This window comes from Psittacula echo (genome assembly GCF_963264785.1).
Source record: "Psittacula echo genome assembly, chromosome: 2".
Taxonomy (NCBI): domain Eukaryota; kingdom Metazoa; phylum Chordata; class Aves; order Psittaciformes; family Psittacidae; genus Psittacula; species Psittacula echo.
In genome coordinates this window covers 83,203,337-83,230,505 of record NC_137737.1, presented here as the reverse complement: position 1 = coordinate 83,230,505, position 27,169 = coordinate 83,203,337, and the positions used below count along the sequence as shown (strand labels likewise).

The window sequence follows — 27,169 nt, the reverse complement described above, 5'->3', positions numbered from 1 at the left end:
GATACAAATTTAATTTGGAATAAATGAAGAAACCACTTGGGAGTTGATAACTGCAAAAATACAGAGAGACAGCACAATTTAAGAAGTTTCTTTCATGATTTCTAATACACATATATTCAACTTAGAAACGTGAACTTATTTAGATGCGAATACACATTGCTTTTCATTATGTTTGCAGCGACATTGGTTTGACTGGCCTTAGACTAAGGCAAAGTATATAAACTAATGCCATTATCATAAGCATTTTTAGCAGGTTTTACAGAAAAGCAACATAAAAAGGAGAAAAAGGAATTGTTTTCTGATATAAAGGTTACCAAGCAGCTTGAAGTGTTTGGTAAGACACAGTGTGGTACCTTATCGGTATTTATCCTTTTCTAATTGCTTGAGTTATTGAGGTTTACATTTAAGCACTGTCAGCCATACATGTAAGAGAGAGATGGTGAAACATGAACAGACAGCTATATCCTGACTCAAATACTGTTCTTTTTCATAAGAAAATCGTACTCATCAGAAATCAGGGGACTAAATTTTGTATGTGTGCTGTGCAGCTGTGCTGAGAGTCAGTGTTACCTTCTTTGACACTAAATGTAAGTGTAAACAGGAGGAAAGAGAAGAAAAGAGTGAGAAAATAGTGCAGCCTCTGCTGGGATTAATTTAGTTTTTAATTGCTTCTTCTGCAGTTTTTATTTTATGATTAACTGTGATGGATTGTCATAGTTGTTTTTTAAGATACCTGGCTGTGATATGTTAGCTGTTTCATTAACAATGGAGAGTGAGTTCAAGGAAACAGGGTTTGGAATGAGAGGAATGACCCCTATAGAGACTGGTGATGCTTGACCTACATAAAAAGATGATTAAATAATAAGCAGCCAAAGAAATAACGCACCCTCCTTGAATGCATGTATTCCCTTGCCAGTGTTAGGTAAGCATCACTGTCTACCGTCAGGCACAGTGAAGGCTGCACCCAGATACCAGTGCCTGACTGGTGCAAGAGGTCCCACATGGAGTTTCTTTTAATGTTCAGTGCTTAACATTAGAGATTTTTAAAGCTATCCCTTGATGAAATGAGAATTACGTAAGTATCTTAGAGTTAAGTACTCTATCACTCTTCCTCCCAGCTTTCAAACAGTAATGGAGTACCAGAAGTGGTCTGTGGATTACTTTTTCCTCAAAAGACTACATGTGCTCCAGGAATTAGGATACGTATGATGAAAGAAATGGCCTGGTCTCTTAAAACTTTGGAACTTGAACATTATTTGAATGGAAGACAAATTTAATTTACAAATACCACATGTGTCTGACTGTACTAAGTTTAACAGCTACGAAAACTCCTAGAAAAACAGATTCTTTTTCCTCTTTCATAGCATAAGAAGGGTATAAAATTTGTGCCCCCTAGCTGTCAAAAATAAGTTGGCAAAACTTCTGCTGTGCATATAGTTATGAGGGCAGTTTCTTGTCTGTCAAGACAGCTTAAGCTTCAGTGATAAATTGTCTGCAGAAGAGATTCTGTTGCAGTATCCTCAATTTCCCCTGAAAGGCTTGACTTGAGCAGCTCTGCTGACATAGCTGTGTGCTTAAAGTTCAGTGTTAGTCCTAAGAGACCCCTGCTTAAGTTGTAAATCCGTTACGTGTTTGCTGCTGTAGTAGCTTACCAAATGGATTTAGTGCTTCTCTGGGTGTAAAAGCTAATGCTTTGGGGACAGAGGTGTGAATTTTCTGTGCTCTAATACTGCTTTGCTTCCTTGATGATCTCTTTCCAGCAAAAGACAACTATGGAGTGTTTCAGTGAATGGTTCACCATTAATTTTTTGGGTATACGTGCACATACATGCAAAGTAAATTCCATTTTCTCTGAAGATTTTAAAAAGGTGAAATGATACTTCATGATACCATGAGGGAGTTGATGGGTAAGAGCTGAGGGTCTGGACTTGGAAGTTGTATCATGTTTTACTTCTTTGCATAGAGAACACCTTAGCTGGCTTTCATGCATCTGAAATGGAGGTGCAGGGTGAAGTAAGCTTTTCCTTAGCTGCTAAGTCAAAAAAAGGAGGAAGAGTGAACTTGGAAGCATCAGTATTGCCAACAGTTTAATTGGTTCTAAAAGTTATCAACATACAACACAGCTTGCCTGTCTGTGAATGGCTTAAAGAGTTCCATACACCTAAGAGCACAAGTATGGTCAGACTTGAATATTTATTTCTATTCTGTGATTCTGATATAATCTTCATTTTGGTCAGTTCAGGGAGAAATACATTGAACATTTTCCCCTTAAAAAATAAATAAAATTTTTTCAGTGGCTGTAACACAGGTGTCAGCCACTGAATAATTACTAATCAATAATTACCAACATGTGGTACTTATTGATAGAACCCAAAATCAAGAGAAAGCTTTTTCTGTATTGCAGTACATGAGCAACGTGGACTCGTGGTGTAAAGCTTGTGGTGAGGTGGAGCTTCCCTCAGAACTGCAAGATTTAGAGGATGCTATCCATCATCATCAAGGGATATATGAGCATATTACTTTGGCTTACTCTGAGGTAAGTGTCTTGTTTGTTTCCTTGGGTTGTTGAAAGTGGTGTAATGTTAAGTTTGGATCATGAAGGGACATCACTTGTTGCATAGTGCGTTAGTTGGAAATTCAAGTGCCAGGCTTCTTTTTTAATTCAGTATTCTGGACTTTGGTACTGTTGTTCAAAAGTTAAGTCATAAATCTTCCCTTTAATCTTTTGAAAGAAATTTAGAAGGCAAGATGGAACCATGTGTGGTACAAACAACTCATACAGTGTACTAAGTATGTTTTAGTTCACATTTGTATACTGCTACCTTTCAATAGCAGAATTATGCTATCCTTAAAACACTTACTTGAAGGGAAGCTAGCTAGTTATTCTTTGGGAAAGTATTGTGTTGGCATGGATTGCTTTAAGTGTGTTTCAGAAATCCTGCTCTGAAATCACCTCACAAAAAAGGCTTAACCATCAAAGGATGTCACTTGACAGGCCATAAGGTAATATAATTAGTTCTGCCAAACTGAAAGACACTTAAATGAGCCAAGCCCCTATGTAGTCAGCATTCGTAAGATTAGCATATCCTATGCTGCTGCTCTAATCTTGGGTTCTGCATGCAATGAAGTAATATTTCTCAGTATTTCTAATAGTTGTATTTACAACTTAAGATAAAACGCATATTCTAAAGGTGGCCTAGAAAGCAATGACTAAAGTTTCCATTGTTTTTCAGATTTGGAGTTCTTTCAAGTGCTTTAGTTAAGTAAAATGAGAAATCAATTACATATTGACTTCACTCTTAGCTAACAGGCATTTTGTGTATTTCCTGTTGAGCTTTTCTTGTTGTCTTTTGCCAGTGTTGTTCTCAGCACAGGGTAAAACTATGTTTACTGTTAAATTACACCGATTTTATTTTGTATTAAATACAGCAATTTCTGTTCTCATGAAAGTTGCATAAAATTATGAATTTGATTAAATCATGGTAAAAAATGATCAGTGGCCACAGAATAGCTTAGTCTGCAGTTTGTACCTCCTTTTAACAGGAGGTCATGTAGGATTGAATTAATGGTTGTGATTTATACGTTACATTAAAGATAATACTACTGTCTCATGAACCAGCTTTATTATGGCAAGTGAATCATAAGTCTGGTCACATTTCATTTAGCAGTAAAGGAAGGTAAAATTAGTGCTGATGATCCATCCTATTGTTAGTATATCAAACCTGGGTTTTTTTGAATACCCGCCGTCTTAACGCCTGCATAAACTTTATTACTATGAGTCAGATGTTCAGACTTCACGAGTTGCTGTTCTTTTGTGTAAAATACAGATATCCCCATACCTGATATCTTGCTCTGTCAATGGATCTAGTAGTATACTAAAGCACACCTCTGGTGATAAAACTTCTGATCTTACTACACATGCCTGTTTTAACTCATTCTTGAGAGCATGTTTAGTAGCAAGGTTTCTCTTCTTCATTATAAGCTCTCATCATTCAGAGGATCCCTTTGTAGAACAAGGAACAGAGATGTAGCACATTTTTAGTAGATTTATGTGAGAAGAGGCAATCTGGGGTGTGTGCTGCATGAGAGTGCTGCAAGGGATATGAAGGCTAGGGCTCTTCAGAATAATGATTTTAAAGCAATGAAGTTAAAACAGTGGGATTTTTTTGTTTGTTTGTTTGGTTGGTTTGGGGGTTTTTTGGATTTTTTTTTTTTTTTTTTTAATCAGAGTGTGACTGGATTGGAGCCTGCTGTTAAGTGTAAATAAGTACTGTGGATTACCATGTTAAATATTGTTTGCTTTCTGGTGATGTATAATGAAAATTAATTAGAGGGGTAGATTATAGGATTGCTCTGGCAAACCTTGAAAATTTGTTCAGGATTTCACAGCTGTAGCTTTTGACCTTGGGAGAGATTTTAACTAAATCTTTAGTGGTACTAGTCAAAAAAAAAAAAAACAGGGGGGGAAACAAAAAAAACCCAACTGCAAACCCCCCAACATAAGATTACATGCCTTTCTTCTGATTTCGGGTCATTACTTTTCTCCATCTGGTAAAGCATACCTTTGTCTTTTGCAACCAGAATTGATACTGAAATAATAGTTGCATGTGTATGTACAAGTCATGTTCCTTCTCTGGACAGAAGGTTTTATTTTGCCTTATTTAAACACATGTTCCTTTTTGAAGATTGATGGAGTTCTCTTTCTGTGTAACGATATTACAGAACTATTGCTTATCATTATTACTTGAATCACTTCATTTCTGTTACAGCATGGAACTCCTTTAATTTTGTGATGAATGAACAGCGGGGGGAGCGAGAGAGGAACACTGGAAATTACAACGCTTTGGCATTCCTTTTAGATTACGGTCTCTTGACGACACGACTTGGTTGTGAAGTGGAAGGCAGTAATTTTTAGAGTAAATGCTTTTAAGACTAGACAGTCTGATTTTACTGAGGATAATTACTGTATATTACTAGAAAAGTAACTTAGTAGCTTACAAGCTGAGGTAACTTATATGCTTAGCAATCTAAGAGCCTTGCCTTAAATAAAGTTTACATATATAAATGAAGTTATGTATCTTGCTGAAATCCTAAGGTAGTCACACGCTGGGAAGGAAGAGAACTTTATTGTGTTAATTCCAAAGAAGAAATGTGCATGGTCATGTTTGTAAAGCTAATAAACTAATCAGATCAAGGGGCTGTCACAATTAATCATTTTCCCCCCTGAATTTTGTGAACTCTGGATAGACGATTGAAGTCCATTATCTTGAAATATTTGAAAGACTTGCACTAGATAATTGTCTTGAACACAGAAAAGAAAAATCATCATCATTATAACTACTACGGACTATACTCATTTTTTATATTTTTTTTGCCTGACTTGACTTTATAGGAGCTACTTTTCCAAGCATCTTCATTCTCTGTGTTGATACTTACAACTGAAATGAAAAAGTTTGAATTGGAATTGAGAAATAAACTGACTTGTAAACTAATTATTATTAGAAAATAATTTTTATTCAGATCTGTTTGACTACTGAACAGCAAATTTAAAATATGCCTAGATTTAGTGAAAGCTGTTGAAAATAGCCACTGGGGGAAGGTCTTGACAAGCTTTCTGTTTATGACATGGTGCTGATTTGATGGATTCAAACTGTTGTTTATACTCCATTCATGTTGTTTTGGATGAGTCTTTCCTGCCTGTTAGATGAGCTATTAGGAAGGGTCTTTACAGATAATTGAATGATACTGAATTGTAACAGTTCTCTGAACTTCATGCTAAATGTGACAGAATAAAACACCAATGGGAAGTGGTTTCAGCAGCCTTGGCAAGTGCTAAGTGTTGATAGTGACCAGACAAGATAGGATTATTGCTTTTTTTAATCTGAGTATTTTTGCTGTAGTTTGAATCAGAGAAGACAACGATTAGAAATAACTCATGTTTCTTGTCAGCATCAGTAGTTAAACACGTTTTGGAAAAGAGTATCTTTCTGTGCTGCATGAAAAGGTTTTAAGTGATTTAATCACGGTCAAGTTTGCCACAACAACAGTTTGTCTTTGGTTTACCAATAACAGCAATAATTAAGAAGTTGTAATTGTCAGATCAAATCACATCCTAAGGTTGTTGGTCTGTTGGTCTAAGTGTATTCATCAAATTCATATTAACCTATAGAAAATAACCTCTCTGTTCACCTTTACTGCAAATGAAAAGAGATGTGTTTCTGGAAGGGTAACTCTGGGGAAATGCTTAATTTTAGGTGCTTTTTTGACTATAGAAAGAGCTGAATAACATTTATTCTAAGTTGTACTTGATCTGTTTAAAGAAAACCAAACAGAACACTTTAAAGGAAAACTACTCTTAAGGTAACTGAAAAATAGAAATGTAGGCTGTTATATAGACTGCTACTTCTTAAAATTATGATCTTACATAGAGGGAGAAATATGTTGTGTATTTTGTTGGTTGGTTTTTTTGGGGTTTTTTGTGTCCTATAACAGCTGCATGTCATCATGCCTGGAATAAGAAATTCTTTAATGGTGCTTCCTGAGTTCTTAAAAACCTCTAAAATTGAGAGAATGGGTGGGAAATTAAGTAAGTCTGAGACGAACTTTTGGCAAGACAAGTAATTCTTCATCCTTTCTGGTGGTCAGGTGAGCCAAGATGGAAAGTCACTGCTTGACAAACTTCAGAGACCTTTGACTCCTGGGAGTTCTGATTCCCTCACCGCTTCTGCCAACTACTCAAAAGCAGTTCATCATGTTCTGGATGTCATCCATGAAGTACTGCACCACCAGCGCCAACTGGAAAATATTTGGCAGCATCGAAAGGTCCGCTTGCACCAGCGGCTTCAGCTCTGTGTTTTTCAACAGGATGTTCAACAGGTAGGTTTTGTTTCATGTTGTCTAAATGCCTTTGTACTCTTGTCAGCCTGAGATTTGAAGCTGATTGCATTGACAGGTGTGTTTTGATTGCTAAACCACGTGTTCTTACATCCAACAATTTAATAGTTGCATGGGATTAACTGACTGCTTGCAAACTCCGTGTGTTATCAGAGGATACTGGCTGTTAAAAGTAGAAATTGTATTTGTAAGATAGCTCTACTTAAGGTTTGAGTTTGTTTGTTTGGTTGGTTTTTTTTAAATAAATTTGTTTTAAGTAGATAAGATGGAAGTGATTTTCATTATAGGTGGATGTTCTGAGCTTCTGCTGGAAGCTGACATTAACAGTGCAGGTAAAATTCTGGACTCGGTGTCAGAAAGATTTGTAGGAGTAGCATGCAAAAAGTAAGTGTTATTCTGTAACAAATTTTTAGTTTCAGATCCTAATGATACTTAACTGACTTAATCGAGTTTCATTAAAACCTGAGAGTAGTATACTAAAGAGGTGTAAAAATGACAAATAAGATTACTTTCTGACAGTGTAAAATTGTTAAAACTTTATTACTTAATTTTTGATGTAAAAAGAAATATAAAGAAAGGCAGGCGGTTACCCAATTTCTCAACACTGGTGCGATGAAAGATGCAGAAAGGTGTGAAAAATGTTAGTTGACAAAAAAAAAAGTAGAAGACAGCAGAGTCAATGTTATGAACGGTCAGAAGGGGCACAGAGAACCAAACTGGAAACACTGTTATACCATTGTATAAATCCTTGAGGCTGTTCATAAAGATAGCTACATAAGTAGTAGCTAGTCAGGAGGGTCCAGTGTTGTTACTTGCATGAGTAGTCATTGGAGGGTACTTTTCAAAACTGTTGAGGCACAGTCCACAAATTACCTCTTAAGCTTAAAATGTTTTATAAGGAATCTTCAGAAGCTGAAATTAATGCAGTGGTTTGCTTCTCACAGGGAAACATGTAGGTCCTGTCAGTGGTAGCCTAGTGCCACCAGGTGCAGAATGGATCTTGGAAATTTCTCCTCTAGTTTGAATTCAATTCAAGTAGGACCTACTTAAGCAACCTAGGCCAAGTAATCTCCTGAGATTATTTTCCAGGTACATAATTCAAATTCTAGGCCTGCAAACCAGGCTACCAGCAGTGTATTTCCCAGGGGAGGATGTTCATTAAAAGCTTCAGAGTCTTACAGTGATGTTGCTACTCTTTGACTTTATTATAGAATCATAGAATAGTTAGGGTTGGAAAGGACCTTAAGATCATCTAGTTCCAACCCCCCCGCCATGGGCAGGGACACCTCACACTAAACCACGCCACCTAAGGCTTTGTACAACCTGGCCTTGAACACCACCAGGGATAGAGAATTCACAACTTCCCTGGGCAACCCATTCCAGTGCCTCACCACCCTCACTGTAAAGAATTTCTTCCTTATATCCAATCTAAACTTCCCCTGTTTAAGTTTGAACCTGTTACCTCTTGTCCTATCACTACAGTTCCTGATGAATAGTCCCTCCCCAGCATCCTTATAGGCCCCTTTCAGACACTGGACGGCTGCTAGGAGGTCTCCATGCAGCCTTCTCTTCTCCAGGCTGAACAGCCCCAACTTTCTCAGCCTGTCTCCATACAGAAGGTGCTCCAGTCCCCTGATCATCCTCGTGGCCCTCCTCTGGACTTGTTCCAACAGTTCCATGTCCTTTTTATGCTGAGGACACCAGAACTGCACACAATACTCCAGGTGAGGTCTCACGAGAGCAGAATAGAGGGGCAGGATCACCTCCTTCGACCTGCTGGTCACACTCCTTTTGATGCAGCCCAGGATACGGTTGGCTTTCTGGGCTGCGAGCGCACACTGAAGCCGGCTCATGTTCATTTTCTCATCAACCAACACCCCCAAGTCCTCCTCTGCAGGGCTGCTCTGAATCTCTTCTCTGCCCAACCTGTAGCTGTGCCTGGGATTGCTCTGACCCAGCTGTAGGACCTTGCACTTGGCATGGTTAAACTTCATGAGGTTGGCATCAGCCCACCTCACAAGCGTGTCGAGGTCCCTCTGGATGGCATCCCTTCCCTCCAGCATATCAACCGAACCACACAGCTTGGTGTCATTGGCAAACTTGCTGAGGGCGCACTCAATCCCACTGTCCATGTCACCAACAAAGATGTTGAACAAGATCGGTCCCAACACCTCCCCTGAGGGACACCATTCGTTACCGGTCTCCAGCTGGACATTGAGCCATTGACCACAACTCTGCATGCGGCCATCCAGCCAGTTCTTTATCCACCGAGTGGTCCACCCATCAAATTGATGTCTCTGAAACTTAGAGACAAGGATGTTATGTGGGACAGTGTCAAAGGCTTTGCACAAGTTCAGGTAGATGACATCAACTGCTCTGCCCCTGTCCATCAGTTTCGTAGCCCCATCATAGAAGGCCACCAAATTGGTCAGGCAGGATTTCCCCTTAATGAAGCCATGCTGGCTGTCACCAAGCACCTCCTTGTATTTCATGTGCCTTAGCATACCTTCCAGGAGAATCTGCTCCAAGAGTTTGCCAGGCACAGAGGTGAGACTGAGTGGTCTGTAATTCCCCGGGTCATCCATTTTCCCCTTCTTGAAAATGGGGGTTATATTTCCCTTTTTCCAGTCATCGGGAGCTTCACCTGACTGCCATGATTTTTCAAATATGATGGACAGTGGCTTAGCAACTTCATTTGCCAGCTCCTTCAGGACCCGCACATGGATTTCATCAGGTCCCGTGGACTTGTCCACGTTCAGGTTTTTAAGATGGTCTCGAACCTGATCCTCTCTTACAGTGGGCCTCGGGTCTTCATTCTCACAGTCCCTGCATTCGCCTTCCAAGACTTGGGTGGTGTGGTCAGAGCCTTTGCCAGTGAAGACCAAGGCAAAGAAGTCATTAAGAACCTCAGCCTTTTCCAAATCCCGGGTAGCCAGTTCTCCTGATAGCTTCTGGAGGGGGCTTATGTTGTCCCCAGTCTGTCTTATATTTGCTACATACCTATAGAATCTCTTCCTCTTACCTTAACCTCCCTAGACAAGTTTAATTCTAACTGGTCCTTAGCTTTCCTAACCTGGTCCCTAGCTTCCTGGACAACATCCCTGTATTCTTCCCAGGCCGCCTGTCCCTGCTTCCACCTTTTAGAAGCCTCTTTTTTTCTTTGAATTTTCCTGAGCAGCTCCTTATCCATCCAAGGAGGTCTCCTCGCCCTCCTGCTGCACTTCCTTCTAGCTGGGATGCAACACTCCTGAGCTTGCAGTAGGTGATCCTTGAATACCAACCAAGAGTCTTGGGCCCCCCTGCCCTCTAGGGCTATATCCCATGGAACCTTACTAGCAGGCTCCTGAAGAGGCCAAAGTCTGCTTTCTTGAAGTCCAGGGCAGTGAGCTTGCTGCACACTCTTCTCACTGTCCTGAGGATCTCGAACTCGATCATCTCATGATTGCTGCATCCAAGGCTCCTATCTGTGTGTAGAGATAGGCTCCTATCCAAGGTTTCTATCTGTCTGTAGAGCGCTTTATCTTGAAGATGAACAAGATTCCTCTTGTTCAGGCGGTCTGTAACAGATCCCCACAGTAATGTCTCCCATCGCTGTTCTCCCTTTAACCCTGACCCACAAACTCTCTGTTGACTGCTCACCTGTCCCCAGACAGAGTTCCATACTCTCCAGCCTATCCCTAACATAAATAGCAACTTCCAGTTATCTTGGAAGTCATAAAATGTCTGTAGGTAATACTAGTTTTCTGCTTCTTGGAGGGGAGGAGTTAGCTCTGAGACTGCCTTGTTCTTTGATGTTAGCAAATAACCCTTTATTAGGCTAAAGTCATTGTAGAGTCACTACCACGTTCTTCAGCAAGAAGCTGGATGTTCCTTCTCTGTATGAGACCTGCTAGCCCTTGGAACAGGTGCGTTTAGCATCAAATACTCACAGGTTTGAAAACAACAAAGTAGACACCTTTACTTACTTTTATAACTTCGAGTACCAAGAATGTGTTATCCAAATCATGCATGTAGATTGCAAGTATACCAGAAGTTTTCAGTATGAACCAATTGGCTCAAGAAGGTTAATCAATCTGGGCTCATTATTTAGAACATACCTTTACCTACTGTTTGGAGAAACTTACTTCTTCCTGTTTATGCCTGTGGTTTCTTTGTATACTTTGCAAGGTAGACCTTACATTAGATAGCAAGATATTCTTTTGACAATTTGAAGCTATGGTCTTTGGTGCTAATGCATCCCTTTATCAGCCACTTTACATTTCCAGCTAGATCTTATGTATAGCAATGTAGCCCCTGCTTGCCATGTTCCGAAGCCCTTCCCTTAATATCCAGTAGTTACCACTCCCAGAGACAGGGTTGTCCTTTGATTTATCCTGTAATGGCAGTTAACAGCCATGCTGGAGGCTTCTGGAATGTTGCATATGGAAGTATAGCTTTTTGTTATGTTACTTAAATTTCAGATATTGGTGTATTTTGGGCAGCGCCTTATGAATCACTATGTGAATTCTGGTTAATGTTCCCTTTCGTAATACAACTTTTCATACTTATATTTCACTGCAGATCATGCTGTGAGACAGTGACAAATTAACCAGACAAATTAATCTAATAGCAGGGAGCAGGTTACTTCAAGATAACGGCAAGCACATAATGGTATTTTCCTGGAATAGCCTTGCTTTGGAAGATTGTAGCTCACTCAGCTTTGAAAATCCATCAGGGAAAAAAGTGATCTTGAATAACAAGGACTCTATTCTTGCAAAACAAACTCAAAACCTTAACAGATCATCTAATTTACCGGAGAAATGTTAACTTTTTCAATTGAAAAATTGTTGATACTATTCAGTGCATAAAATTACTTAGGTTTGAGATATTGGTTAAATATATATTCAAGACAGTTCTGGAATGGTTTATGTAGAGCTCCAAAGCAACTTTCTAAAATACTTTTAATTTACACATTATGTCAGGCTTCTTTAGTCTTTATTCAAACCTTAAAAAATTCAGTTAAGATTACCTAGCATGATTTAGAAACTAGCATGAAAATGTGGGGTTGTTTTTATTATTGTCTGTGAAGTTAAATGTGGGTTTGGTTTCCTTTTGGGGGTGTTTTGTTTGTTTGTTTGTTTTCCTACAAAATAAACTTAAGTGTGGCTGTCTTCCACTGTTTATCATTAAACTGTACATAGTGGCAAGCAACCAAGTGCACTGTAAATTAATCTGTCCTTCAGCATGAGTCTGTGATTTCCTCCTTCCCCACTCTACTGGCATAGTTTTCTGTTGGGTTAATGAAATAAATCAGTTCATGGAAGGCTAAAATGAGTGACAGCTGAGTTGGAGGAGGGAATTGGCTGTGTTGAGCTGGTATGTCATTTTGCATTACTTCCACTTTAGAAAACTGTTCAGATTTTTAATTCTGTCTTTTATGTTCAGTACTGGGAAAGTGTTTCTTCTCTGTTCTGGATAAATGTTCTGCTTCTCCTTCCTTGATCTACCTTCCTCAAAGACTCCATCCGAGTTTTTGTTGTAACAGTCGCTTGTTTCAGCCTTGACTAATGAAGGGTGGGCCAAGAATGCTTACTACTTGCTCAGCATCAACATAATACTGATTTCACTGGGTGATTCCTTTGTGGGTTTTGAAGGCGGTTCCAGTGTAAAATAGTTCTTTTTGGAAGAGAGTGTTTCCACAGTTTAGCTACCCGAAGATTAGAAATGCAGAGATTTCCATCTTCCCCTTCTGAATGTTATGCCAGCACCAAGTAAGTGGTGGGAATCAGGAAAGCGAGTGTGTACGAAGTAGATAAAGGGGTGGGTAGTAAGGACTGAATAATAATGCATGAAAGACTGGTGAAAATGAGAACGTTGAATCTGCAAGAAATCAGGTTATTTATTTCTGCCAGCAGCATATGCAAACCACATAATTTACAGCCATGAGCAATGCATTTTTCAAAATGAAACTATTTTTCCCATAGTAGTTTCTTCCATCATATGTTCAGTATTGATGCTAGAAAAATAAGCATTTTTCTAGATTCTATATTGGGCATAAGTATGGTTCTGCTGAGACTGCAGTTAGAGCTTAATTGCATCGTTAAAGCAACTTGTTACAGTGGAGGATAATAATATTCACCCTTTCATGGAAAAGTATTGAGCCTCTTAAACTCCTATGTATTGCTGAATCACCAGAGTGAACTCCATGTGCTTTCTGTATTAGTAGAAGAGTCCTTAGTGACTTTGTATGGTGGTTTCTGTAACTCTTACCTCTCCCAGGAAGAAAATGCATCAAATAAGGTTGCTAAATGGCTAATACCAGGGCCAGCTGATGGCATTGTCCTTTGGATATAGTGGTATGCAAAAGTTCTCACTTTTGCAGGAGCGTACCTTAACTTTGACTCTCTTTACATGCTGTGAAATTCCCAACTATAAAGTGCTTTCTTGGTTTTGTTAAGAATCAAAGTAAGAAGCTATGACCACTAATAAGACTTGTATTCATACAGATTTCACTTAGGAGCAGCAATGTTTCTTTAATTGACTGGTTTATGTCATGTTCTGTGTACTGGATTTCTATGACAATTTCTTCTTTTGAGAAGTTACTTAGCATTATTTAGAGCAAGAATCATTCTCCCTGGACTGCTTTCTGCTTTTCATCCCATGCTTTCTGGGACAGATTTTGTTGTTGATTTCATTTGTTAGCTTATAACTGTTAGTAGTCTCCAGAGTCCAGGCTAAATCTGTCATCCAAACGTGTCTCTTTTTACCTATTTTATAATGAGAAAAGCAGAATAGTGTCCTGAAACTAATCAAAAGCACTGGTAATATAAACTTTACAGGTAAGTGAGGCCATGTTTGGCTTCTCACTCTACTTTCTCTGATCAATACTTTCCCTTGAAAGAAGCAAATGAAAACTTACATTGACCTAAACCACAATGATATTCTTTTGGCAGAAGTTACTAGGAAAAACAAATGTTGCATAACTTGGAATATGGAGACTTAGTGAAGTGTTGGTGATTTGAGATGGCTGTACGATGTGGTGTTATGGGATTGTTTGTTGTTTTGAAGATGTCCAGCAGGAGAGAATTTGCAAACCAAAAAAGAATCTAAGGGTCAAGATAAATGAGAAAATCACACCACATTTTTCTACTAAAGGAAGCATGGATGTTTTGTATGGGAATAGTGTGTGAGATTACATGTGTATTGGGTGTAGCCATGAGTGGTGTTTCAGGAATGGTTCTCAAGTCTGAAAGGAAAAAAAACCTCACCTAATTTCAGAAATCAGAGTAAAGGAGTCTAGTAGCTAAGGAGGGATATTTTCAGGTTTCTGACAGGTATATTCAAACCAAAACAAAATGCTCAGGTTTTAACATTTATCTCCATCGTTCTTTTTTGTTTAAATGAAGTATTCCAGGACTACATAAGTACAGTATGAAAGTCATTAGCTGACTTAAGAAAGTTGCTTGTATACAGTTGCCTTTAAGTCTGAACAGCATTCTTGAAGCTCTGAGTATCTTCTAAACGAATTAAATACCATATGCATGCTAGCTAATGAATGAATTAAGATATGGCTAATATGTATTAGTTTGGAGAGAGAGACCAGATGTTTTTGTTCGTTCACTCATTAGAAACTTGGTATGTGTGCAGTAATCCTTGGTGTTAACTGGCAGGAACTAATTACATATACAGTTTTTACTATTTATAAAGCTGTCAGCCAAGTCATTGTGGTAGAAGCTTTAATGTCCTTAAAATGTCTTTCATTACTCACTTTTTCAGCTATAAAATTTACAGCACACAATATGTCGATTTGATGCTTTGAGGAGATGCTTTTTCAGAATTTGGACAAAATCCTTCATATGCTCTGAATGCAGACATTGCTGTTCATCTCATAATGATTTAAACTCAGTTGTGTTAGTTAATTCTACTACTGAATCTTTCTTCTTGACTTAATATGTAGTAGGAGAAGCAACTTCTCAATTAAAATAAAACTTCACTGTTATTCACTAGCATTGTTGGGGAATGTGCAAACTCCATTTGTGTTACATTACAGAAACATGTCAGCTGGAGGCATAAATGGATTATAGAGACCCTCACAAGGGATCTAGCCACTTGGATCAGATTACTGTCAAATTGATGAATGTGTAGAAATAAGGTTGACCTTGGTAGGCTTCAATATAAACGTATAATGTTAGATCATAAAATTTAGCTAGTTTGAGCCAGTTATTGTCTTGAGAAAAGTTATTGAGATGTATCTAATGTCCTTCAATGGCAATGCTGTATTGTAACCAACATTACTGTTCATTGTACGCAGTCCCTTTACAGTTTCTTAGTTTCTTCAATAGTTGTCTTTTCGTTGCAACATTCAGTGTGCATCCACTCAGAATTTTTGTTTGTCTCTCTCTGTACCACAGGTGTTGGATTGGATTGAAAACCATGGAGAGGCTTTTCTTAGCAAACATACTGGAGTGGGAAAGTCCCTGCATCGAGCTAGAGCTTTGCAGAAACGCCATGAAGACTTTGAAGAAGTGGCACAGGTAAAACCAATCACATGAAGGGCTGTACACTTGTCATTCAAATAAATGAAAAATTTTTGCTCTGGCACTGAAGGGCTGGGCAGAGGAAGCTTCGGTACAATAAATTCAGTTCCAAGAATGGACTATTTTGTTTCTATTGCAAGCTTTTATTTAATCTCTCCGTTGTGCTCCAGCTTCAATGAGAAAAAGGCAAACTTCCACAGAGTGGGAGCCTTGAAGCCCAACAGAGCTGCTGCTGCTATTATTTACTGTTGTTGTCTTGAAAAGCATGCCTTCAAATGCTTGAGTCACACAAGAATGAAAGCTCTCCTTTTAAAGTAATTCAGTTACAAGGGATTGTAGCTTTTAAGCTTTTGTGTGAATGAGAAGAGAGGATGGAGATGAACTGATAGCTCTCATTTCTGAATTTAAGATTGGGGAGCTCTCAAATCCCCACAACAGTCTGATGGGGGGAAAGGAGAAACCACTTTTTCCATAGGAAGACTCTTGTTTTAGCCTTAAGCAAGACTGATGATAGAACTTCAGAACATACTTTTCCATGAAAAAGAGTCAAGCTGAAATAAGTGGAGATACTAAGGAATTCGGGGAGCATAACAAGAGGAAGTTAGCTTGGGTGGCAGGCTTGAAAAGGGGATGTGGGGTGAACAAAACCCATGAGAAGCTGAAGGTTAGAATCCTCTCCATTAGTAATGTGCACTGTCTGTCCAGCCTTAATGATTGGTAAGAGTAAACATCTCTAAGATTCATTAAGGAAAACCTCATTAGGGTAGGATTGATAGCGTGGTCCTTCAGTCAAAACAGAAGATGCATTATGAGAAAATTCTGAAGTGACATGCAGGATTCCGTAGTGACACCTACTAGGGCGAATGAATCAAAAGTATGTTTACAGATTGACTTTCATGGGTGATTATGCTTTTAATTGTATTTTTATTATAAATGTGGCCTTAGAGCACTCCGGTTGCTGAGGACTTTGAATACCTTCAGAAAGCTTCCTCAATATTGATTTCCTATAATATTTTCCAAAATAATGAGCATTGTTAGTTTTGTATATATACATGCTGGATTTTCCATATGCATGCCTAATAGTTCATTTTTAGTAAAATCTGTAATATTTTTCATGTGGAAATACTTCTTTTTCTGGGTCAGACAAGCAAGAATCTGTTTCTGTAAGACACTTAACAAAACCTGAATGATCTTCTTATACTTAATACTGCGTTATTTGCACAAAGAAAAAGTTTGAGTAATCAAAGGGAATGAAGTGTGTAGAACTGTTAGTGGAATGTAAACTGTTTAAAAAGAGTCTTGTTAATTTGCATTATATTTTAAAGTAGAAAGCTGTAAAGCAAATGCTTAGCAAAAACTTCCTAAAACTGAATGTTACTAGAGTTTAAAATTGTCTCTTTAGGGGATGGGTGGAATTTCTATTTTTGGAGATACTGAAAACTTAAGACTTGTCGAAGAGCTTAAATGTGCTACAGGGGACTATCTTCCACTGACAGAAGGGTGGACAAGATGATCTAATAAGTATTTTTTTTTCATCTGTAACTCTTGAATGTGTAGTGACTGCCAAGAGAGGCACACCCTCTGAGTTGTTCCTCTTACTTGCTCTACAGCTGAATGAATATAAGCAAGCCTCAAAAGGCATTCCTGTTGGTGGTGGTGTAAGGAAGATTATGCTGAAGTATAAGACAGCAATCTGCGGTCCTTACTAAAGCATTAATAACTTTTGGCTTATTTATTCTCTACCTATAGTTCTGGTTGGTCTAAGTCTTATCTTTTGGTTTGGGGTTGTTGTTAGTTTTTGTTGTGTTTTGTTGCCTTCTTTTTTAAATAGGATCTTAGGCATAATCATGGGTTTTCAGTCAGCTCAGTCAAAAGCTGAGAGGAAGCAGTGTGAAGTGAACTATTGGTGGCATGACAATGTTTTATCATATGCAGGGAGCCAATAGTAGTGTTGAAATGTTCCTAATCAAAGGCTAACTCCTAATTTTGGGGGGAGCAAAAAATATAATTTCTTTCTTCTGCTTCCTTCCTCATTCTTTTTTAATGTCAATGAGGTGCCAATTCCTCAGCAGCATTCAACAAGATGTTAAAATAAGTTTTGTGTCTTGAATACAAAAGATGTTCCAGAGTCAGTGGGCTGTGGGCTTAAAAACTATTCACTTCAAAATTTGTGTGAAAAGAGGGCTTTTTTTCTCTTAATTTGACACTTAATTTGACCACTACAGGAACACTAGGTAGTTAAAACTCAGATAACTAATAATCCTCCTTAGGTTTTGGTAGCTACACGTACTTTGACTTGCACCCATCAATGTAAATTTTGTTCCTCTTTTCATGTGAAGCCTGTCCAGTTTGCTTTATACTTACCTTATTTTTTTTTCCTTTCTTTTTTCACCTCTCTCCATGATCGTCTTTGTATCCATGAAACCATTTAGTCAAAGTGTCAAGGCTCCTAATCTTCATGTAACTGATTCACTTCTGTGCATAGATTTTCGGCTTAGAAGCACTGGATGCAGATTAGTAGTATGGTTGTACTTCCCTGTGCATTTTTGTATGAAATTCTAAGTCAGCTTTTCCAGTTGCAACTATGATCAATGTCTGTTTTATGACAGTAGTCTATTCTCAAAAAACCTAAAACGTGTATGGCAAGAATTATAGTGGGTTTTTTTTCTACAGATAAGTTCTTTTCACCATGTGCAGACAATATCTGAGCAAAAGAAATCTTAAGTCTTCTTGGTGCAAGAGATTCACCATAAAGATTCTTCTAAACCTCATTTCAATACACCTATCATTTCCCTATGGCCACCTGTTCTTACCTCCTTTAAGATTATAAAAGAATATATATTTGAACTGGTTCTTAACTTTACCCATGAGTGGCTGCAATACATCGAAGTAAAGATCAATGCCTTAGAGTATCTTGTGGCTATCAACATATGCATAAAGAAAAGGGACCGTATGCTTAAAAATTTACCTTTACATTCCGAGTCGTCTGAGCCTATGTGATGTCTGGAACTGAAGGATGCGTCAGAACCAGTGTTTAATAGTCACTGATGGACTTTTCTTCCCTCAGTTAGGCTAGCTACTTTCTGAACCCACTTATACTCTTAGAATGTATGCCAGATCCTGTGGCAATGAATTGTGCAATTTAATTGCTCCTTAGATTAAAAGTACGTTTGCTTTTTCATTTTAAGTGAGTTGTCTGATGCTTACATATGATAGCATCCACTGTATTTAATGAGTAATCTATCTTAATTTTCTCTGCCTGTAATGATTTGTGTACCTCTGTTAATCTTCCTCCATCCTTGTGTGTATCTCTCTTCCCTCTCTGTAGTGTAATAAACTCCAGTTTGAATGAAATTCAGTCCATATCCTGACTCACTTCTGTTGCCGTATTGTCAGTAGTACTAATTTCTGCACTAGTCTGTTAACTTTAGCTTTGACTTTCATATGAAGGGGGCCTAGAAGGATGCTGGGGAGGGACTATTCATCAGGGACTGTAGTGACAGGACAAGGGGTAACGGGCTCAAACTTAAACAGGGGAAGTTTAGGTTGGATATAAGGAAGAAATCCTTTACTGAGAGGGTGGTGAGGCACTGGAATGGGTTGCCCAGGGAGGTTGTGAATGCTCCATCCTTGGCGGTGTTCAAGTCCAGGTTGGATGAAGCCTTGGGTGGCATGGTGTCCCTGCCCATGGCGAGGGGGTTGGAACTAGATGATCTTAAGGTCCTTTCCGACCCTCACTATTCTATGATTCTATGATTCTATGATTGTGTTACTTTATATGCTTTGGAAAAATAATAGTGTTCATTTTTTCTGAAGAATATGAAGAGAGGGTTTCTCAACGGGAAGACTAGGAAAGCAATAGGATATGTTGTTGGGGTACATGGTAAACTCGCCACTGTGGTCTTTCAGCATTTTGGAGAAGAACATCTATTAAAGGCTCAAGTACAGTTGATCCGACCTTGCAGTGGGAGGGATGGACTAGAGAATGACTTAAAGCTCTTGCCAGGCTGATTCTTTCCCTGGATTTGGGGAGGGTGTGCTAATGGAGATACTCTGAAGAAGTGTTAATCTGTTTCTAAACTCTTATGTTGTTATTTATCACTGTGAAGCCTCCTTTGTCAGTTAGGAAATTGCTATAAACAGCTTCAAGAGAGAACTCCAGCTCTTTCTGCCTAACTTTCTGTTTTTAACTGGTGGCTGCCCCTTGGGACCAACATTTTCAAAATCTTCACATTACTACTTTTTTTTGTTTTCCTCTAAGCATTGTTCAGAAGTAAGCAGAGAGTTGGAAAGGGCAGTAATTAGTACAGTGCACCTATTTGTTACAGCTTTTATTCCAAAGGACAGTTATTATCTACCAAGATAAATATTTATGTTATATTTCAGCTCCACTTGGAAGAGAAATTTTAGTGATAAGGCGTGTGTCTGCTGTTAGGGTTTGAGAATTGCAACTCCTTTTGAAGCAGCGTCCAGGTTGTGATCATTTGTAGGTACAGGCAGCTCACCATCCAGTTTACAGAAAGAGAAATCTGATGTGCCTGGGCCTGTGTTACATGGAAGATAGTCCTGGAATTCATAAACAATGCTTCATATGTGAGATAAAGTTTTCATTAAAATGGCAATCTTCTGTTTCAGCCATCTGCAGCTGGGTGTGGCTCTCTGGGTAGATGAAGTAGTTGTTTGATGAGTGCCTTAAGGCTCTTCAGCCTTGCCCCTTGAACACGTGTGAGCTGCAACCATGGAAGTCAAAACACCAGAGCACAGATTAGAGTGTGTTCTGGGCCAGCATGGCCTGAGTCAGTGATCTGGAGCGTTGACTAGTGCACTCCTCACCAAAAAGGGTAGGCTTATCTTAGTCTCTGCAGGCTTTCCTAGGGAAACTAGGAAGCAGATTTCTACCTCTCCGTGCAATTAAAAAGTTGAGGCTTATGGAGGGCCTAAGATGGTCATAGTCAAAATCAAGGAACAGCATGGATTTAATTCCTTACATAAATAGGTCATAATAAACAAAGGAGGAACTCCCCTGCCAAATATATGAAAGCTGCACTGAGTCAGGTAATCTGTCCTGGGCTTGCCTGGTAATTTTCTTGAGACCCTGGAGGAGAGCTTTTATTTCCTGCCCCTTAGTTGAGTTTTAGAGCCAAGCTTGGATTTGACTTTCAGGGATATTATAATATTAATTGGAGGTGTGATACTATATTTATGGCAAATAAAAGTGCATTTGCATAAGCTTAATTTGTCTTGGCAAATGGTGTTTCTGCCTGATGTAACTGAGGTTGGAAGGGCAGAAGGGAAAAGAGAAGGGCACAGTTTGTACTGTCAAGATTTCTTTTTTTATAGTCCATGGTTCAAACTTATCACGAGACCTGATGTTGTGACAAGCAAAGCTTCTTTAACGTAGACTTGGCTTCAGTCTGTTTGCTGCAAAGGTAAACATCATTCTATGCTTTCTTGATGAGTCTGTTTTGAGAACTGTTCTTATGGAAACCCAAGGTTAGGCTCAAAAAGAGCACCCAAATTTTAGCAAATGTTTGGAATCAGTCCTGGTTTGAATAAATGAGAAAGATATAGATGCAGGCTGCAAGTTTGACACTTTAAGAGTTGTTGAAATGTATCTTTCTTCTTTGGATCATAGCTCTTCTAAGTATATCAGGTACCAGACTTCTTCCATTCTGTTTTCTGCTTTGATCCAAGTCTCTAATAAGACTGCTGATCTGCATTTGTTAATCCTATGATGTACTGGGACACTGTTCTATTCTAACACTTAGCCATAGTTGACTTCTAATTTTTCTTCTGTTGCTGCTGTTTCACAAATGATGGATGATCCACTTGACACATGGATTTTGGATACCTCGCTTCTGTAAGGATGGAGAGAAATTTTATTCTTCTGTGCCTGGTCACTTCCCACCTTCCTGCTGGATGTGCAGATTTGATGTTAAGCATCCCTACCAGCAGCTAGGACTTTCTTGCCTTTCTAATAATGCACATTTGAAAAGTCTTCTGACCATGACTGTAGTGATTTTTCCAGTGTTGAAGCAACTAGATATTTAGGCTGATCTTTATTCTAGTTGTGAATATAAAATACTAATTCCAAGGAAGAATAAATAGGCTCCCAAAGTTCTGGATTGAGGCGATGTTTGAATAGACATAAATAAGAAGCCAAGGAATGAATTTATGCACAGTTAAATGAAAAAGTATCTAGAAATACAACAAAATCTTTATCAAGATTATATTCTACTAATTTAAAAAATAGATGAAAGAAAAATACATTCCAAGGGCCTTTTTGTCCTTTCGTTTCCATTAGTGGAATGGCTTTAAAATACTCTGCCTGAATTTCCTTTCACTTAAGCCTGTGAAATTAACTTATTTCTCTACAGAACACATATACCAACGCAGATAAGCTCCTAGAAGCCGCTGAACAGCTCGCTCAGACTGGGGAGTGTGACCCGGAGGAAATTTATCAAGCTGCTCATCAGCTCGAAGACAGGATACAGGATTTTGTTAGGCGTGTGGAGCAGCGCAAGATCCTGCTGGACATGTCTGTGTCCTTTCACACTCATGTTAAAGAGGTAAAACTGCTGCTAAATTGTAGTCATAACATTAAGCCGCTAATTGTCCAATGTTACTTTCATTGTTAGAACCTTGCCGTAGGAAGTCATGAAACTGCTATTGTACAATAAGCTTTGGTTTGTAATTCACTGTGGATTGGGGGCTGGAGTAGGGTGATTGTTTTGTTTATGTATTTTTTTAGTGTTTGGTTGTTTTTTTGTGGGGTTTTTTTTGTTGTTGTTGTTTTTTTTTTTTTTACTTTCAAGCAAAAGCAGTTTTTACCTGCTTTCTTGTGCCAGTACACATGCTTGTTCAGTCACAGGGAAGGGGAGAGGGTCAGATCAGGGAACTGATGCAGCTAAGATGCAGGACTGTGGGGAGAGATACTGTGCATTTGTGGGTTTGGTTTTTCAATCCAACCAGCTCTCCAATGCAGTTAACTGAGTTGTCAGACACGGGGTGAGACTGACGCAGTTCAGGAGACTGAAACACATGGCAGAAGCACAAGGCTACTTAAGGCAATCCTGCTGCCCAGAGAGACTGTTTAGTTTCTCCGATTTACACATTACATTTTGATTCTGTATATTGACGGTTCTTCACAAACTAAAGATATCTTCCCTGATAAATGACAGTGGTTTGCCTCGTGTTTGCAATCTTTAGTCCTCTTCAAAGGTTGAAGTAATACACCAGGAAAAGAAAATTGGAACAGGCTGCTCAAAGAAGTTGTGGATGCCCCGGTGTTCAAGGCCAGGTTGGATACAGCCTAGAGCGACCTGGTCTAGTGCAAGGTGTCCCTGCCCATGGCAGGGGAGTTGGAACTAGTTGATCTTGGTGTCCTTCCCAACCCAAACCATTCTCTGAAACACACAGTTTTCAGCCAAATCAGTTTTCTGCTCCAGTTCAGAACACAGATCATATGAATTTCTCATGGGAGAGGTTGAAATAGGCTAGAGCAAGAATAATGACTTCAGTAGGGGGTTTTAGGTTAAGATAGTGGCAAATTTCAGCAACTGTACATTACTTACTTTCTGTTTAGAGCTCATGTTAAGCCTTCCCTCTGCTCAAACTAGGTGAAAATATTAAAGGCTTCTGGATCACAGCATATCAAATGTCGTCCTTCCCTTCACACTATGCTGAGAAATGGTTTGTTCAGTGGGGAAGTGTAGTATTCAAAGTAGCTTCTTCAGCAAAAGCTTGTGGAGGATAAGGGTGGGAGTTTTTTGTGTACGAAACATCTGCTTTGCACTTGAAACAAATGCAGAAGGTAGTTGGTCTTTGAAGGAGGTTAGAATTGAATTACTTTTTAGCTCCAGACGTGAGTACATAGCTCCCCCATCAGTTTTCTGTTAGATACTTCCTTGTTGGTGTTCTTCCAGGGCTCTGCTTGTTTAAGCAAAACATAAATTGTATTGTAAGCTATTCTTGGGGGACAACTTCTTTGTTGCACTTTTCTCAAGCACATAGTGCTGTTCCATTACCTTGCTACCCTGTTCCGTTGCCTGTTGTGAAGCATGGGAGCAGTCCTCTGCTGAAACATGTTCATTGTTTCTATAGATTTCTTCATTACCTGTTTTAATTTGCATTAAGAAGAGCAACTAGGATGGTATTTAAATGGATGCAGTTGGTTTAGTGATAAAAGATGGAGACTATAAAAGGATTTGCAAGGAAAGGGCTTTAAAAAAATCCAAAAAAAATGAAAGGCAGACTGATGTGCGAGTTGCTGTTGAGTAATTCTGGGATGCTGATCCAGATGTGCTGGAATATTGCCACTGCTCCCCTAGATAATAATGTATTGGGAAAAAAAAAAAAAGGATATTCCATATCTTGATTTATTTCTTTGGGAAAATGAATATCACTGTGAGCCTGTAAGTGCACACAGCTGTTAGTTACTATGGCGGCCTCTTTGCAGCCTGGACTTTTGGGGAAAAGGTACTGTGGCTGGTGTACACATGTTGATTTTTGTTTGTCATGTGGCTGGCCTTTATACCTAATAAAGCAAGGAAAATCAAAAAGAGTAGTTATTTATATGAGCAAGTCTATCTATTATTTATTTGCAATCTATTTAAAAATATAGATGAGACTGTGGTTCATATTTAGTAGACTAGTCCTTTGGTTAAGGTGCAATGAAATAGTAAGCTCAAAGCTGTTTTGTGCTTTCTGTATTCTAATCTGTTTTCAAGAGCATGTTTGTTATCCAACATGCATGTGGAGTGCTGAGAAGGCATCACAAAGCAGATGGAAGATAAAAATGCCCTAAACCTGAAAGTCATCTGTGCTTTGTTGGCAGGAGAATTGCTGTTCTCCTGCAGGATGTGGGAAGTTACTGAATAAATTAGTGCATACCTGTAAGCACGTAACCTTTCTGCTGTATGGGGGAGTGAAGAAATTAATTACTCTTAGCTAGTGAAGAGAGGAGTTCAAGTAGTAGGATGATACGCTACTTGTTGAACCAGAAAGAGAAGCTTCAGTTGCTAAAACAAACAAGCAAACAAACAACAAATCCCCCTAAAGAAACACAAAAGCAAAACGCCGTCACCATGTCTTGCGCTTCAAGTATTCAGGGTGAAATTTGCTTCTTGTGGGTTTTTTTGTGTTTTCTTGGTCTAAAAAATAGGCATGAAGAATAAAAACCATGTTTGTGTGTCACAGTTTGGAGGGAGCCACAGAGCTAAGAAAAGCTGCTAATGTGAGTAGTTGACTGTTTTGAGGCTTTGGAATGTGGCTCTGATGTCCATCCAATCCCTTGATTTTTTTGAAGTAGGATGTTTTGGTGAGTTTTATTCTTTTCCCCAGAAATACTTCATACTGAATGAATGCTCCTCATCTGGATGACAGCATTCCAATTCAACTTCTCCCGTGTAGCTTTACATAACCTTTATGCTTCACACAGAATTTGTCTGCAACTTTTCCCAGCTTCCCTGGGAAGCATCAGCCCTGCAGTGTCAGCACAGTACTGTTACTCTGTTCATGCTTAGTAAATCAGCACAGTTTCTGCTTTCAGAGGCAGCTTGCTTGCCACAAGAGCAATAGATTGGCTTGACACATCCTGAAAGTAACAGACTTTTGCTATACCTGTGCACAAAGCAGCTGTGTAGTGTATGTGCAGCAGGCTGTTAGGATGCACATTGGGAATGCTGGCTGTCTTTAACATTTCCAGAAGTTCTGTAGCCAGGTGATTACAAGCTGATAGAGCTCCCTGTAGCTTACAAACATAAGAAAACAACATATAAGTTCTCAGATTTCTCATAGACTAGCTTCAATAGACCACATTTCTCATTGGGGAAAAAAATGATGTATTCAGGGAAGCTAGAAATACGATGTTATGTAATGGTGTCACTGTTACTCATTTTGCTTAATGGTGATCCATGAAAATCGGTTGCTTGCTTATACGTAAGTTGTGATTCCATGCTGTTATTACTAGTTTTTAAGTTTGTAAGATTGTGAATATCGATTTCTATCTCCCATGCAAACAGTGACAAATTTCAGTCTATAAGGCAAATTTTTCAGTAAGTGATGAAGTTACCCCATGTGCTGGCAAGGTGTAAAAGTGTTTGGGACTGTAGATACCCCCATCCAAATCTTTGCATTGAAACTGTGTCCTGGCAGGTTCCCAGGCTGAGGATAGATAAGCATAACTGAACACTGAAACTGTTGACCATTGCAAGACAGTTAATCCCTTATCTCTTTTGTGCCTTTTGACATTTAATACTAGGGAAGGATAAGGTGAAAAAAATATTGCACAGATAAAATGTTTCCAAAATAAACGGTTATCATAAAAGGTTGTGTGCAAAACATAGGGCAAAACTCATGATACTTTGCTGTGAAATCTGTCAGCAAGTAGAAATGAATAGGATTTGGTGCGAATTCATGTTCTTCCCTACACAGATACAGACACACATACGCACATACTCTCTCCAAAATGGCTCCCTCAGCACCTATGAGTGGGAAGGCTGAAATCGTGGCCAAGCCAGGTGTTTGTAGTAGTGCCAAAGTACAGCAACAGATATTTTCCTGGAGTCAGCTGTGGGAATACAGAGCAAGCTGACTGTATGTGGAAGGGAATCATTTCTTAAGAGCCTGTTAGCTTTTTGCATATAACCTTTTGTGTGTATTCTGACAAGTTGATCATAAAACAGCTCAGAGCACTTCTTATGTATACACAATATGTTTAATGGTGTTACTAGAAGATGTCTATCTTGGTTTTTTTTCATCTTACTCAAACTAAACTTTGCACCAGAATAGACTGAGGCTGAGACAAACAAAAAGGAAGTGGAATTGGCTGAGATTTCAAATACAAAACCTCACTGTTCCTGAACAAAAGTAATGAAACAGTGGTCTGTGAAGCTGTTGAAGCTGAGTCCTCTGAAACTGAGATGTGGCATTGTTTGGGGCATTCCAGCACATGAGAAGGCTGAGAAGGCCTTGGGCTGGCCATAATGCTGTTGATTCATTAATATCTAGCTATGATGCATATGTATTTGATTCAATAAACCTTATTGATAATGGTCTTGCTTTGTCTCACAACGTACTGCCAGAGATGTGCCCTCTATTGCATACTTCCATCCGATATGGAAGGGTAGACATTCATGCAGCTTTTCGTTCATTTCATTCCAGTGTGGACCCTGAGGTGACACCTCTTCTAATTGCCCGCCACTTCTGAGTATTTGAGTCTTATGTGCTGGTGATCTACAGGTTAAAATTGAATGTCATAATAAGGCTGCTGTTTACTCTGTGTGCCCTTTCCAGGCAGCACAGCAGCTTTTGGATGCCTCCATCTAAGCGTGAAGGCTCTGTTCCCTGAGCTTCTGTGCATCTCTTAAGTTTTTTTATTGTGTTGGTATAGCACAGCTCAGTGTGGTGGATCCGGCAAAAATACATGAACCATAGAATGGTTTGGGTTGGAAGGGACCTTAAAGGTCATCTGGTTCTAACCCCCCTGCCACAGGCAGAGACACCTTCCACTAGACCAGGTTGCTCCAAGCCCCGTCCAACCTGGCCTTGAACACTGCCAGGGATGAGGCAGCCACAACTTCTCTGGGCAACCTCTTCTAGTGCCTCACCATCCTCACAGTGAAGAGTTTATTCCTGGTATCTAATCTAAACTTACCCTCTGTCAGTTTAAAGCCGTTCCCCCTTGTCCTGTCACCGCCTGTCCTTGTAAAATGTTCCTCTTGCGGTTTCTTTGCCCCCTTTAGGTATTGGAAGGCTGC

The 27,169-nt window shown here is 39.2% G+C and overlaps 1 protein-coding gene across 1 annotated transcript in view; it reads left to right on the top strand.

Annotated features, from left to right (window-relative positions):
* TRIO (trio Rho guanine nucleotide exchange factor) overlaps positions 1-27,169 on the top strand; it is a 250,363-nt gene that overhangs the window by 102,796 nt on the left and 120,398 nt on the right. Inside the window, exons 8-11 of the mRNA XM_080611553.1 lie at positions 2,405-2,536; positions 6,646-6,876; positions 15,285-15,407; positions 21,788-21,979. Of these exons, the coding sequence (XP_080467679.1) occupies positions 2,405-2,536; positions 6,646-6,876; positions 15,285-15,407; positions 21,788-21,979 (678 nt within the window). The remainder of the gene's footprint in view (positions 1-2,404; positions 2,537-6,645; positions 6,877-15,284; positions 15,408-21,787; positions 21,980-27,169) is intronic.